At 45.5% G+C, this 12964-nt stretch overlaps 1 protein-coding gene across 2 annotated transcripts in view; it reads left to right on the forward strand.

The window, feature by feature from the left end:
- Positions 1 to 11082, forward strand: part of GATA5 (GATA binding protein 5) — a 52752-nt gene extending 41670 nt beyond the window's left edge. For both annotated transcript variants that reach the window (XM_081917141.1, XM_081917140.1), the window contains exons 4-7: positions 6134 to 6259; positions 7533 to 7620; positions 9017 to 9141; positions 10318 to 11082. In XM_081917141.1, the coding sequence (XP_081773267.1) occupies positions 6134 to 6259; positions 7533 to 7620; positions 9017 to 9141; positions 10318 to 10473 (495 nt within the window). In that variant the 3' untranslated portion in view covers positions 10474 to 11082. The remainder of the gene's footprint in view (positions 1 to 6133; positions 6260 to 7532; positions 7621 to 9016; positions 9142 to 10317) is intronic.
- The last annotated feature ends 1882 nt before the right edge of the window (positions 11083 to 12964 follow it).

Consider the following 12964-nt stretch of genomic DNA (forward strand, 5'->3'; position numbering starts at 1 on the left):
CCTGGTACCTAAAGATGCATAATGAAGGTGCCAGGCAAACATCCCTGGGGAGAGCATTCCACAAACAGGGAGCCACTGCAAAAAAGGCCCCGGCTTGTGTTGCCACCGTCTAGACCTCCGGAGGAGGCACACAAAGAAGGACCTCGCATGATGATTGCGGGGTCTGGGTCGGACCTTGAGTTATTGTGGTTCTGAGCTGTTTGAGTTGAGGTTGCTCCACTGACTGCCAGTATGTTCTTGAATGTACTTGGAGAAGAGCTGTGGCTCAGTGGCAGAGCATCTACCTTCTCTGCAAAAGAGCCCAGGTTCAATTCCTGGCATTTCCAGGTGGGGCTGGCAGAGGAGCCTTGGTCTGGAACCCTGGAGAGTTGCTGCTGCCAGTCTGTGTAAACAGTACTGAGCTAGGCAGAACAATGGATCTCACTCAATATGAGGCAGCTTCCTATGGTTCCACCAACCTATTTTCAAGGACTTGCTATTGGCATACAAAGTCTTAAGCAACCTGGGGCCAGTGTGCATATGAGATCACCTTATTCCCCCATTCCTCTGCCTGATCTTTGCATTCTGCCACTGAGGCACATATGAGGATGCCTACAGGGTCAGACTCTCTTCAGCAAGAAAGTGTGCATTCAGTGTAGGAACTTTTATGGAACCTTTTGCAAAATGTTCTTAATATATATGTGACTTTAGGTAAAGGTAAAGGGACCCCTGACCATTAGGTCCAGTCGTGGCCGACTCTGGGGTTACGGCACTCATCTCCCTTTATTGGCTGAGGGAGCCGGAGTACAGCTTCCGGGTCATATGGCCAGCATGACTAAGCCGCTTCTGGCAAACCAGAGCAGCGCACGGAAACGCCGTTTACCTTCCTGCCAGAGAGGTACCTATTTATCTACTTGCACTTTGATGTGCTTTCGAACTGCTAGGTTGGCAGGAGCAGGGACCGAGCAATGGGAGCTCACCCCATCACGGGGATTCGAACCACCAACCTTCTGATCGGCAAGTCCTAGGCTCTGTGGTTTAACCCACAGCGCCACCCGCGTCCCCTATATGTGACTTTATCCACTTGCAATTTAATTTTGAATACATCCAAATGCAGGTTTTAAAACCACGTGACTGCTACTCCCTGCTTTTCTTTTCTTTTGGCCTGCTTTTCAGGTTTGGGGTTCCAATTTTAGGTTTCCTAAAGAAAGCCCAAGCTTTCAAAAAGCACAGCCATTCCCCAGATTCAGTCTGCAAAACTCTGGCGCCTCATGGTTGGAGTCAAGACTGCCTCTGTTTACATTTAGCAACTTCACACTTCATCTAATTTTATACCCTGTGGCTAGACTCCAGCTAACTCGGAGTAGACCCACTGAAAGTAATGACCCTAAGTTAGTCATGTTCATTAATTTCAGTGGGTCTACTCTGAGCAGGAATAGCATTGGATACAACCCAATGCGTCTTTCCCTTCCACTGTTACTCACCGAGCTTTAAAGTATAACATTCTTCCCTCCCCCTTCAGTTGTTTAGAGAATATATCTTACATCCCTGGCAGCAGAAATGTTGACTTGTCCTTGGGATTCCAAAGGTATTTCCCATGACCTTCATTTCTCTTTGCTGGATTAAAACTATTCAAGCCCTAAACGTAGTATTGGAAAGGGAGAGGAAAATACACGATGGCAGCTGGTCAGTGTGCACCTGGAATCTGCCTTAATCAAAGTTAAAAAGGGGAAGATTGTGGGGTAATTGTCCAATTCTAATCGCAGTGGTGAATGAGGATAAGCCCTTTCCTAGTATTGCTGTTTCTTCTTCTTCTTCTTCTTCTTCTTCTTCTTCTTCTTCTTCTTCTTCTTCTTCATCATCACTTGTCGCTGAGTAAGATTGTCTTCCATAAACACGGTTTTAACAGTGAGTCCTGCAGAGGCCAATTCTGGATCCCTCCACAGTGGGGACATAGGTTTCCAGGCGGGAGTTGATCATGGTGAGGGTTTGCCAAGTATACCTTCCTCTTAGCACGTTTCTCCCTTGTGTCCTGAGTTCGAGTGTCTTCAAAGCCCATGACACCTTTGGTAAAGGCTGTTCTCCAATTGGAGCTTTCACAGGCCAGTGTTTCCCACTTGTCGGTGTTTACACTACATTTTTTCCGATTTGCCTAGAGAGAGTCTTTGAACCTCTTTTGTTGACCACCGGCATTACGCTTTCCATTTTTAAGTTCGGAATAGAGTAGTTGGACATGAAGATAAGATCTAACCTAATATTGCTAGATAACCTCCCCATAGCCCCTTCTCGTAACCAAGCATGCATCTGGAATCAGAGTTTGACTAAGAACTAAAGTTCTGGGGAAGGTTAGCTAGAGGGGAGAGTTGTCCATCTCTTTCCCTCAGAATCATAGGAAGGGACCACGAGGATCATCTAGTCTGCAATGCAGGTATCTTTTGCCCAACATGGGGCATGGACCCATGGCTGTTCCTTGGGTGCTCACACAGTATGATCAACAGATGTACAATTTGTGCACACAAATCTTTGAGCTGCATACTGGCACGTTTATTCACAGGTAACATTCAACAAGTGTACACCAGAGTACAAAACAGTTGAGCTTCCTTTCACACAAACACTTGTGTGTGTGTGTGTGTAGAGTCAGCAATATAAAGAATTGGAGAAAATAATTGTTCAGCTGAGTATCATGTGTCGTTCGAGCCACAATGACTCTGGGTGCGACTCTCCATCTTGGTTCAGTCCTCTGGCTTTGTAGCTGAGGCAGCGTATGAGCCTTTCCTGCGTGCTTTGAATGAAACACATTACAAAGTCCACGATACCAAAAGCTTATCAGCTGCATTTGGCTGCCGAACGCAGTCTGGGGTGGACTTTCTGTTTTAAGGGCTCGGTCTGGTTTTGTATAAACAAACACATCGGGGCGCAATGTTGAAGTCAACAACTTCGTAGCCAAGGTCAAAGCTCCGCAAAGGCAGAGTGGAATAGGAAGAGGAGGGAGGAATTCACTTTCTCTTTTAAAAAAAGCACAGTAAGAATAATGCTGGAGCTGTTGAAACAAATGTGCCTCCCTCCCTCCTTCCCTGACAACCAAAATAGACCTTAGTCTTTTACCACTATTGCCAAATGCTGGAGAGAATTTGTAATCTGACTGTTTCCCTTCTGGAAGAGTAGTTCTTTTCCTACAGGGCTCATCCGCTATGGTCACAGTCACACCATATGTTTCGATCACTCTTATATGTCTTTAAACAGTCATGGCTTCCCCCCAAAGAATCCTAGGAACTGTGGTTTGAAGGGGGCTGATAGCTGATAGGAGACCCCTACGAAATGACATTTCTTAAGGATTTTGTTTTTTGGGGGAAGCCATCCCACTGTCTGATCAAACAGTATCACAGCAATCCTTACAGTCCTAGTTGATTTTACTTTAATTAACAATATTGTGATCTGTCAACACTTTTTTTCATTATCGTGATCACAGTGTTTAACCAATAATTTTGTTGAGGTCTGTAGCAATGGCCATTTTTGCTGTAGCCGCTGTAGAATGTGACCTGGCAGGGAAGGAGGGATGACCCCATATTACATATTACTATATAAAGCAGTGGGAGAAAACAAACACAAAACATTCAGGCCTGGACCTGGAAATCCCAAACCTGTGCCTAGAAATGGGGAACAAACGTGTGGGTGAGCATTCAGGAACTTCACAACCAGAATGCTAAAATGTGTCATTCCACTATGTCTTCCTGAAATGCCGGTCACCACTGTGGTCTTTGCAATACTACTCGTTCTGATTCCTGCTCCCCTTCACTTAATTCATCATTTGTGGGGGCCACGTTTTTAATAGCGAAACAAACGGATGCACACGTTTGTGTTTTTTTTGCATTGTGGGTAATTTCCAAGTCAATGGGTGATGCTCACGAAGAACTGATACTTTAAGGCTGTGAAATATTATTGAAGCACCTAAAGTGAGAGTATGTTAGTTTGCAAGATGTAGTTTGCTGCAGGACTACACAATATCAAGCTGCCAGGTTGGGGTGGGGGTTAGAGAGCCTTCCCTCATCACATAGAACTGTAGAGTTGGAAGGGACCCTGAGGGTCATCTAGTCCAGCCCCCTGCAATGCAGGAATCTCAGCTAAAGCATCCATGGCAGACGGCCATCCAACCTCTGCTTTAAAACCTCCAAGGATGGAGAGTCCATAGCCTCCCAAGGGAGACCGTTCCACTGTCAAACAGCTCTTACCATCAGAAATTTTTTCCTGATGTTTAGCTGGGATCTCATTTCTTGTAACTTGAATCCATTGGTTGGGGTTCTACCCTCCAGAGCAGGAGAAAACAAGCTTGCTCCATCCTCCATGTGACAGCCCTTTGGATATTCAAAGATGGCTATCATATCTCCTCTCTGTCTCCTCTTCTGCAGGCTAAACATACTCAACTCCCTCAACCATTCCTCATAAGGCTCAGTTTCCAGACCCTTGATGGTCTTGGTTGCCATCAAAGCTTCCTAGATATTTTTAAAACTCTTCTACACACACACACACACAGAGAGAGAGAGAGAGAGAGAGAGAGAGAGAGAGAGAGAGAGAGAGAGAAGGTTAACTTTTCATGTGAAAGGAGGAGTACTTGTTTCACCAGGCACAAATCCAATGGTGTGATTCTCATGCTGGCATCTGTGCAGGAAATCATCGCAAACTTCACATGGAACTGCTGATTGCATGCAGCAGTCAAAATATGTTTCTCTGTTTGGGTCAGAGACTTAGCAGTGGAACAAGTTGGGCTCCATAATTCTAACTCGTAAAACTTTCTCCTTTGAAGCCCTTAAAAGTGAAGGGGTTGCAACAGAGCCAGAGAATCTCTTAATTTTCTTCATGAACATGGGCACATGTATGAACATACCTTGAAGAAGACACCAGGGGCTGGTGAGAATTGCCTTTAGGCAGTAGTGGTAGGAGATTCAGCTCATTCAGGTACCCTTAGCATTGTCAGTTCTTGCATTGTAATTTTTTACTACAGTGGTATCTCGGGTTAAGTACTTAATTCGTTCCGGAGGTCCGTACTTAACCTGAAACTGTTTTTAATCTGAAGCACCACTTTAGCTAATGGGGCCTCCTGCTGCTGCCGCACCACCAGAGCACAATTTCTGTTCTCATCCTGAAGCAAAGTTCTTAATCTGAAGCACTATTTCTGGGTTAGCGGAGTCTGTAACCTGAAGCGTATGTAACCCGAGATACCACTGTATTCTGCTTGTTTACATAACCATCGTGCAAGGAAGGCCACTGGGTTATTTCTCTCTCTCTCTCTCTCTCTCTCTCTCTCTCTCTCTCTCTCTCTCTCTCTCTCTCTCTCTCTCCCTCCCTCCCTCCCTCCCTCCCTCACTGTGTGTGTATATATATACTTTTTGTGCCATAAGACGCACCAGACCATAAGACGCACCTAGTTTTTGGAAGAGGAAAACAAGAAAAAAAAATATTCTGAATCCCAGAAGCCAGGACAACCAGCAGGATCTCAGCGCAGCGATCCCACTGGCTATCCTGGCTTATGGGATAGCTATGCGCAGCCTCTCCCGGGCAAGGGGAGCTTTCATCCCGCTGCCCAGGAGAGGCTGCGCATGGCTAAAGCTCCCCCAAGAGCCGCACTCCCTTTAAAGAGCGCGCAGAGTGTGTGTGCAGCTCTTTAAAGGGAGCGCTGAGCAGAGCCTCCCGCCTGCATTCACTCCATAATGCACACACATTTCCCCTTACTTTTCAGAAGGGGAAAAGTGCATCTTATAGAGCGAAAAATACGGTATATGCAGGGTGAGTCCTTTAAAAGAGGCCCTGTGGATATAGAGTACACATGTTCCACGGGGCCTCTTTTAAAAGACTCACCCTGTATATTTCAACAGTTAACAAATTTAATAAAAAAATACATAGTTTTCCATTAATATTCAGTTACCTTCTCCACCCAGTACATAGTTATAAGCTATGGAATTCATTCCCCCAAGATGGTAGCGGTGACCGCCATCCTGGATGGCTTTAAAAGGCAATTAGACATGTTTATATTTGATGTCACATCAACCCCTCATCTTCTAGGAAATGGGCTTTATCTCAGATTTGATCATTTCCTGCCTGATGCAAATGCAGCAGTGCTTCAGCACCACCCCACTTATATATATCTCTTCCTTTTCAGTCGTCCTCTAGACGCGCCGGTCTCTGCTGCACTAACTGCCATACGACCAACACTACGCTCTGGAGACGGAACGCAGAAGGGGAGCCAGTCTGCAACGCATGTGGATTATACATGAAACTGCATGGGGTAAGGAGCATGTATTCATTAACCTGGTATTCTGAGCATATGTCTCTTCAAACACAAAGCCCCAGAGAAATAATAAATGCAGAAACAAGTACAATATATAGAAATAAATACAGGCACACAAACCTCAGTTTACACCAGAGTTACATTCCAGGTCACCGCATGCATTGGCAGAGCGCATTAAGCCGCCCGCCCCAGCCCTCCTCCTTCCGGTGCTGAACATGGTACATGCGTGCATCAAATGCACACAAATTGAGAGTGGCCTGTATGTAGTTAAAAACAATGGCTCTAAAAGTCAATTCACAAAAGAATCAGACACAAAAACCCTTCTACCCAACAACAGGATGGACAAATACTGCCATAAAGGCAACATAATATAGTGGTCTCCATCAGTTCCAAAATACAGTGGTACCTCGGGTTAAGAACTTAATTCGTTCTGGAGGTCTGTTCTTAACCTGAAACTGTTCTTAACCTGAAGCACCACTTTAGTTAATGGGGCCTCCTGCTGCCACTGTGCCGCTGGAGCACGATTTCTGTTCTCATCCTGAAGCAAAGTTCTTAACCCGAGGTAATATTTCTGGGTTAGCGGAGTTTGTAACCTGAAGCATATGTAACCTGAAGCGTATGTAATCAGAGGTACCACTGTACTTGAGAAAGAAACGTGTATTTGCCTTCCTGGGGAGAGTGTTTTGCAACTGAGGGGCTACCACGGAAAAGGCCTGTTCTCTCGTTGCTCTCCTCCAAACTTTTCTTGAAAAGGGCACTGAGAGAAAAGGCTTCAGACAACTATTTTGGGGTCTGGGTCAGTACTTATGAGATAAGGCAGTCTATAAGGAATCAGGGTCCTAAGCTTTATGCATTTTGATTTGAGTTCAGAAGTGGAATCTGCCCATCAGGCCAGAACCTGTGCCAGTGTGCTTTGCGTCTTTCAAAAATGTGGACCTAGGTTTCACCTGTCCCAGAGACAGAAGACTGTCCTTGTTCAAGAAGTAAAAATACTGTAGTCATCAGCCACAGCTATTTCTCCTTCCCCAGTAGTGTAGGAAAGAAACTGGAGGAAATATGGGTATGTGTGTCTGTCGTAAGGTTCTCCAAATACTCTGCCTCATGTATCTACTAGCCCAAGGACTGCCAATGAGAAAAATGAACCCCTTTGAAGGACAAGGGCACCGTCTGCATTGCACAGATACAGTGACTATAAAGCAAATACTGGAGTGCTCTGCAGAAAAGCAAGTCAAAGCCGGTACTGATGATTCTTCCTCTTTTTGATGTCAAGGTACCCAGACCTCTGGCAATGAAAAAAGAAAGCATCCAGACGAGGAAGAGGAAACCTAAAAATATCACCAAAGGAAAATCCTCAACAGGTATCAATAATAATAGTAAATTATAAAATAAATGGCGTCTCGGTGCATGCATGGCTGTCCTGCTCCAAATTGCTTACAGTCCAACCTTCTACACTGCAGAATTAAGGAAAGGAAGGCAGTATCTGCATGATTTGATCCTTCGACATCGACTCTTTCTACCATTGTGAAGCAGAATTCACAAAGTGTTCACACAGTTCATACACACTATGGAGTCAGCTACATTAGTAAAAAAAAAAACAGTGTTTTGAATGCATTATAAAGATGCAACACCAGATGGTGCTGGAGAGCAAACAAAAATATTTGCGATTTTTCATAGCGTTGTTTTTTCCTATAACGATTTAATTTCTGACTTATTTATAGCGTCCCCCCTGTGTGTAGATCCACCCCACGTGTTCGCACAGAGAGTTCATCTTTCTCTGTTTGTGTGATCCACAGTTCAGCCAAGGTTTCTCTCTGTGTGTTTAACCTTCACCCTCACACACATCCAACCCTAGCCAAACCCACAGTCCGAAGAGATGCAACCCAGAAAGAATTATTTCTTATGATTCTGCTGGCCGACTAGTTAGACCCTCTGTGAAGGATAAGGGTTAAAGCAAGGGCAAGGGTGAGCTTAAAGGAGGACAATTATAAAAATTAAGATTAAATTATAAGTGATAAAGTGCTTAGTCCTTGTTTGGCTATTTGGGGTCGTCGTCCCCATTAAGATCTTCCAAGATTTACTAAAGTATTTTCTGTTTGTTCAAACCTTGGGGACTGCTCCTCTTGTGTGTGGACAGTACTGTTTTGGCTGCAAAAGGATTGGCACTCAGTGGGTTGAGTTCGCTGTTGGTAACGGGATAAAACAACCGGTAGGGAGCCTATTCCAATCTGAGGGCTGTATTCCATTGCAGGAACTTTCTGGGGGCCACATGCAGTGATGGTAGGGGCCAGAGGCGAAAGCAGGGAAAGCAATGGATGTGATTGTTGCCTTTGTACAGTAGGCTAGATTCTAGCAATACAGAAGCTATAGATTCCCCTCCCTCCCTCTTCATCCTGCATCCCCAAAGCAAGAGCCATTATCACAGTTCCAGAAAATGTGACATCTAGGCAAAAGTTCTCAAGTTACACGCAGAGGAGAGCCAGTGAGAAGTATGGGGTGGGGTAGGGTCTAGGGAGGGTCCCAAGGGCCAAATAGATATCCCTCAAGGGCCACATTCAGCCCCTGGACCTGACAGTTCCTCACCTCTGAGAAAGAAGCAAATGTTTGGTCTCAGAGGCCTTGCACAGATGTCAGAAGTTTGAAGGAGATGGAAATATGAATAAATCATATGGCTTATAACTAGCAATAATAATGCAATCCGCTTCTGCTTCACACTTCCATTAATGTATGTATTCTTTAAACCATTTTATCTTGCAGGGTCCACCAATTCAACCACCAATTCCCCTTCCTCCATCACAAATTCTGAAAGCACCGTCACTTTAAAAACGGAACCCTCTGTAACAGCGCAATATCCAGGGCAGTCGATCGTGGCAGCTTCCCAGGTAAATGGATGATAGGAACTGCAGTACATCTTGACAAACGATATGATATAATATGTAGCATGCTCATGGATTTTGTGCTGCTGGTGGAGATGATAATGATTGGCCAAGTCATTGGCCAAGCTGCCGTAATTTCAGAGTCTCCTGGGCCAGTTAGAAATCGGGCATAGTCTTAGAGTACAGCAGGCCGGAGCGGAAATAAAGGCCTGTATTAAAAATGGAGGTCTATAAAAGGAGGCAGTAGACCAAAGGAATGATGGGAATGGAGGAACTAGGCATGTGAGGAACGGCTAAGGGAGCTGGGCATGTTTAGCCTGGAGAAGAGGAGGTTAAGGGGTGATATGATAGCCATGTTCAAATATATAAAAGATGTCACATAGAGGAGGGAGAAAGGTTGTTTTCTGCTGCTCCAGAGAAGCAGACACGGAGCAATGGATCCAAACTACAAGAAAGAAGATTCCACCTAAACATTAGGAAGAACTTCCTGACAGTAAGAGCTGTTCGACAGTGGAATTTGCTGCCAAGGAGTGTGGTGGAGTCTCCTTCTTTGGAGGTCTTTAAGCAGAGGCTTGACAACCATATGTCAGGAGTGCTCTGATGGTGTTTCCTGCTTGGCAGGGGGTTGGACTCGATGGCCCTTGTGGTCTCTTCCAACTCTATGATTCTATGAGATGAGTCCTGCAAAAGAATGAGTGGGAGACCTGAAGAAGGAATACAAGAGATTAGTGTTTCTCCCCAGCTGTTGGACCAAACTCCCATCATCCCTGACTACTAGCTAGGGATGATGGGAGTTGTAGTCCAACCACAGCTGGGGACCCAAGTCTGAGAAACACTGAAAGGGAAACTAGAAGCAGGGAGGCATAAAGAAGGGTGTGTGTTGGGGATGGAGAACCTGTGGCTCTCTGGATGTTGTTGGACTCCAATTCCCATCAGCCCAAGCCAACAGTGGCCACTGCTCAGGGATGATGGGAGCTGTGGTCCAACAATATCTGGAGGGCTACAGGTTTCCCATTCTTTGTGTATACAGCCAGGAGCTGCAGAGATCAGGAAGACTGGAGGTCTGACCCGTGTTAAACATCTTAGTCTTTACGGTAGGGGTTAAAATAACCAATGGAATAGAAATTTCACCTGTAATGGGGACAGCAAGCCCATTCATTTCTTTGTTGCAAATCCCCGTAGGGTCCAAGCCAATCTGAAGATACCCTAGCTGACAGCCACACCCAGTTCAAGTACGAGCCAGAGGACTACGCCTTCTCTGCGGCCACCATGACCCAGCAGTCGGGACTAAGCGTTCCTCTTCGCCAAGACTCATGGTGCGCCCTGGCACTGGCCTAGGAAACTGGTCTTCCATTTTTAAAATTGAAAGCAGGCAGCAGATCAACCTGTTGTTCCCATGACGTCAGTGGATAGCAGGCCAAAAAAATGGACCTTCCTACCTTAGTACTTTGGGTGATCAATGTGGGTCTATGTTTTCTAAATGCTGGCTTCTTTTTCCATGGAAGATGCACCATTTGAACTGAATATGGCCAATTGGCTCCCTCTTGACACATCTGACTCTATGGGTCTCTTTTGCTCTCAGAAAGTTTTCAAATTTTACCAGCACCAATCGAAAGTGGGAAGAAACCCAGACCTCTGTTCGGAGGAGGAGGTATCTATCTTCCCCATGATCCATTTTAAAGAAATAAATCTCAGAATCTATACTTTTGTTCACAGTGATTTCAACTCCCTTCTTTTTATGACTCCCCTGTGTGCAATTTTACTCCACTTCCCAATAAAGACTATAATAGAAAGTGGCACCAAGTAACTTAATTTTATTAAAATGTAAACAAGTCTTGCCTTCCTAATGTTTATTGGCATGGGCAATGCAAAGGGGGGAGGAAGGAGAGGAAAATAAACCTGTTTTAAAACATTTGCTGTTTTATATTAAAAAGAAAATACTTCTGATAGTGTGTTACCTTCTGGAGTGTCTAATTTATCACCATTTTAAAAAATAAATCGCACAGAGAAATTCTCTTGAACTGCTCTTCCAAGCATTCTGTTGAAGGAAGTTTCTCAACACACCAGCCCATCACACTGTAGCAGAGGTGGGACCACTCCCAGTCACCAGTCTAGCTGCCACATTGTGGATTAAGACTTTCATTGCCTACTTGTCATATTATACACCCAGGGTATGCTCTGAAGGCACATGAGGTCACCATCTTGCTGAGGTTCAGCAGGTCTGGGTCTGATCAGGGCCTGGAACCCCACGCCCACCACCCTGGGCTCCATGGCTGAAGAAAGGTAGGGTACAAATCTAAGAAAGTAAATGAATCTATCTGAGGTCGTACGCCTCTGAATGCCAGTCACTGGGGAACATGAGCCAGAGTTTGCACTGATGTTCCACATGGGGGCTTCCTATAGTCATCTGGTTGGCCCTTGTAGGTTCAGAAAGCTGGACAAGATGAGCCTTTGATCTGATCCAGCAGGACTCTTCATTATGAACTAACTACTATGGAAAATGGTTTTGGGAATTTAATTTTGACTTTCCAAATTACAGGCATTTGAATCTTTGTAGCTCAGCTTTGCTCTTGCCTTCTGTAATGGTTCTAGGGGTTGCTTGTGCGTAAATCATCGCCACACCTGGCTGGGCTACCTGGGTGAACCCTTTCTGTCTAGACAGCCACTCACCCGTGGCTGTCTCAATCGCTGGCAGAATCCGTCCATGGGCGTTTCTTGAACTTCTTCCAGCAAGGAAGTTCTTTGACGCCAAGTCTCCTCCTACTCTCCCTGCGCGGAAGTCTTATGAACAGGGAGGGTGTGGGCAGTGGAGGACCCGTGCTCTCCCTGCTGGTCTCCGGCGAGGAGTCCTGGAGCCCCCTCGCCAATTCCCCCATCTGCCCCCCTTCTCCACTGGTGCTACGCTGATTTCCTTCCCCAGCAGATGGGCTGCCTCTCTCCCTACTGGGACCCTCTCCGGCATCCCTCTGGAGCCTTCCCTCCACCTCTGGCTCCAATGGCAGTTCCCTGACACCCTCAAAGACCAGTCAAACATAAACTGAGAAGCTTGGGGCCAGGAGATTTCACAGCACTGCAAATACCTGACTGTCTTATCATACAGCAGAGGGCAAAGACTTGTTCTGTGTGATCCTTGAGGACAGGACGAGATCTAATGGGCTTAGAGGAGGAGGTTGGAATTTTAGTTGTCCATTAGGGTGGTAAGAGCAGCTCAACAAAGGAACTCATAACCTAGAGATTGGTGGGTTCTCCAACTCTAGAGGTCTTCAGGCAAATATTAGGCAGCCATATCTTGGAGATGCTCTATCCCTGGATTTGCTGGGTTGAGCAGGGGGTTAGACTAGCAGGTCTTGGGAGATCCCTCTTACTCTTGAAGAACCCCTTCAAGTTTGGGATCTGCCAGCATTCAGTGAAAGTATATTATGTTCAATATACTTGGGTTCCTTTCCAGACCAGCTTCTGTAAACAAGTGAGGATTTTCCAAGATTATTCAGGGACCAATATAAGGAGATTTGGAGAGACCCAAATTTACTGTTTTCTCCTGTTGAAATGCTCTATGGAAACAGAAATGGGAGTGGGAGAAGTGAGTGGTGAGGTGTCATCAGCTCAGCATGACCAATTGTGTGTCCAGTAACTTTGCTTCAATCTAGCAGGAGCTATTTATAGCCAGGAAGTTGTCAAGGAATTACCCATTATTATGGAAACAATCTGGTCCAGGGCTTCCTGCACTGGTTGTTTTCCTTGTCAAAGAGAAATATGTGGTTTGGTGGTGGTGGTGTTGTTTTTTATGATGTCAGACACACACAATGTCCCACGGTACTGAAGGAGAGAG

The sequence above is a fragment of the Podarcis melisellensis genome (assembly GCF_964234715.1).
Source record: "Podarcis melisellensis genome assembly, chromosome: 6".
Lineage (NCBI taxonomy): Eukaryota > Metazoa > Chordata > Lepidosauria > Squamata > Lacertidae > Podarcis > Podarcis melisellensis.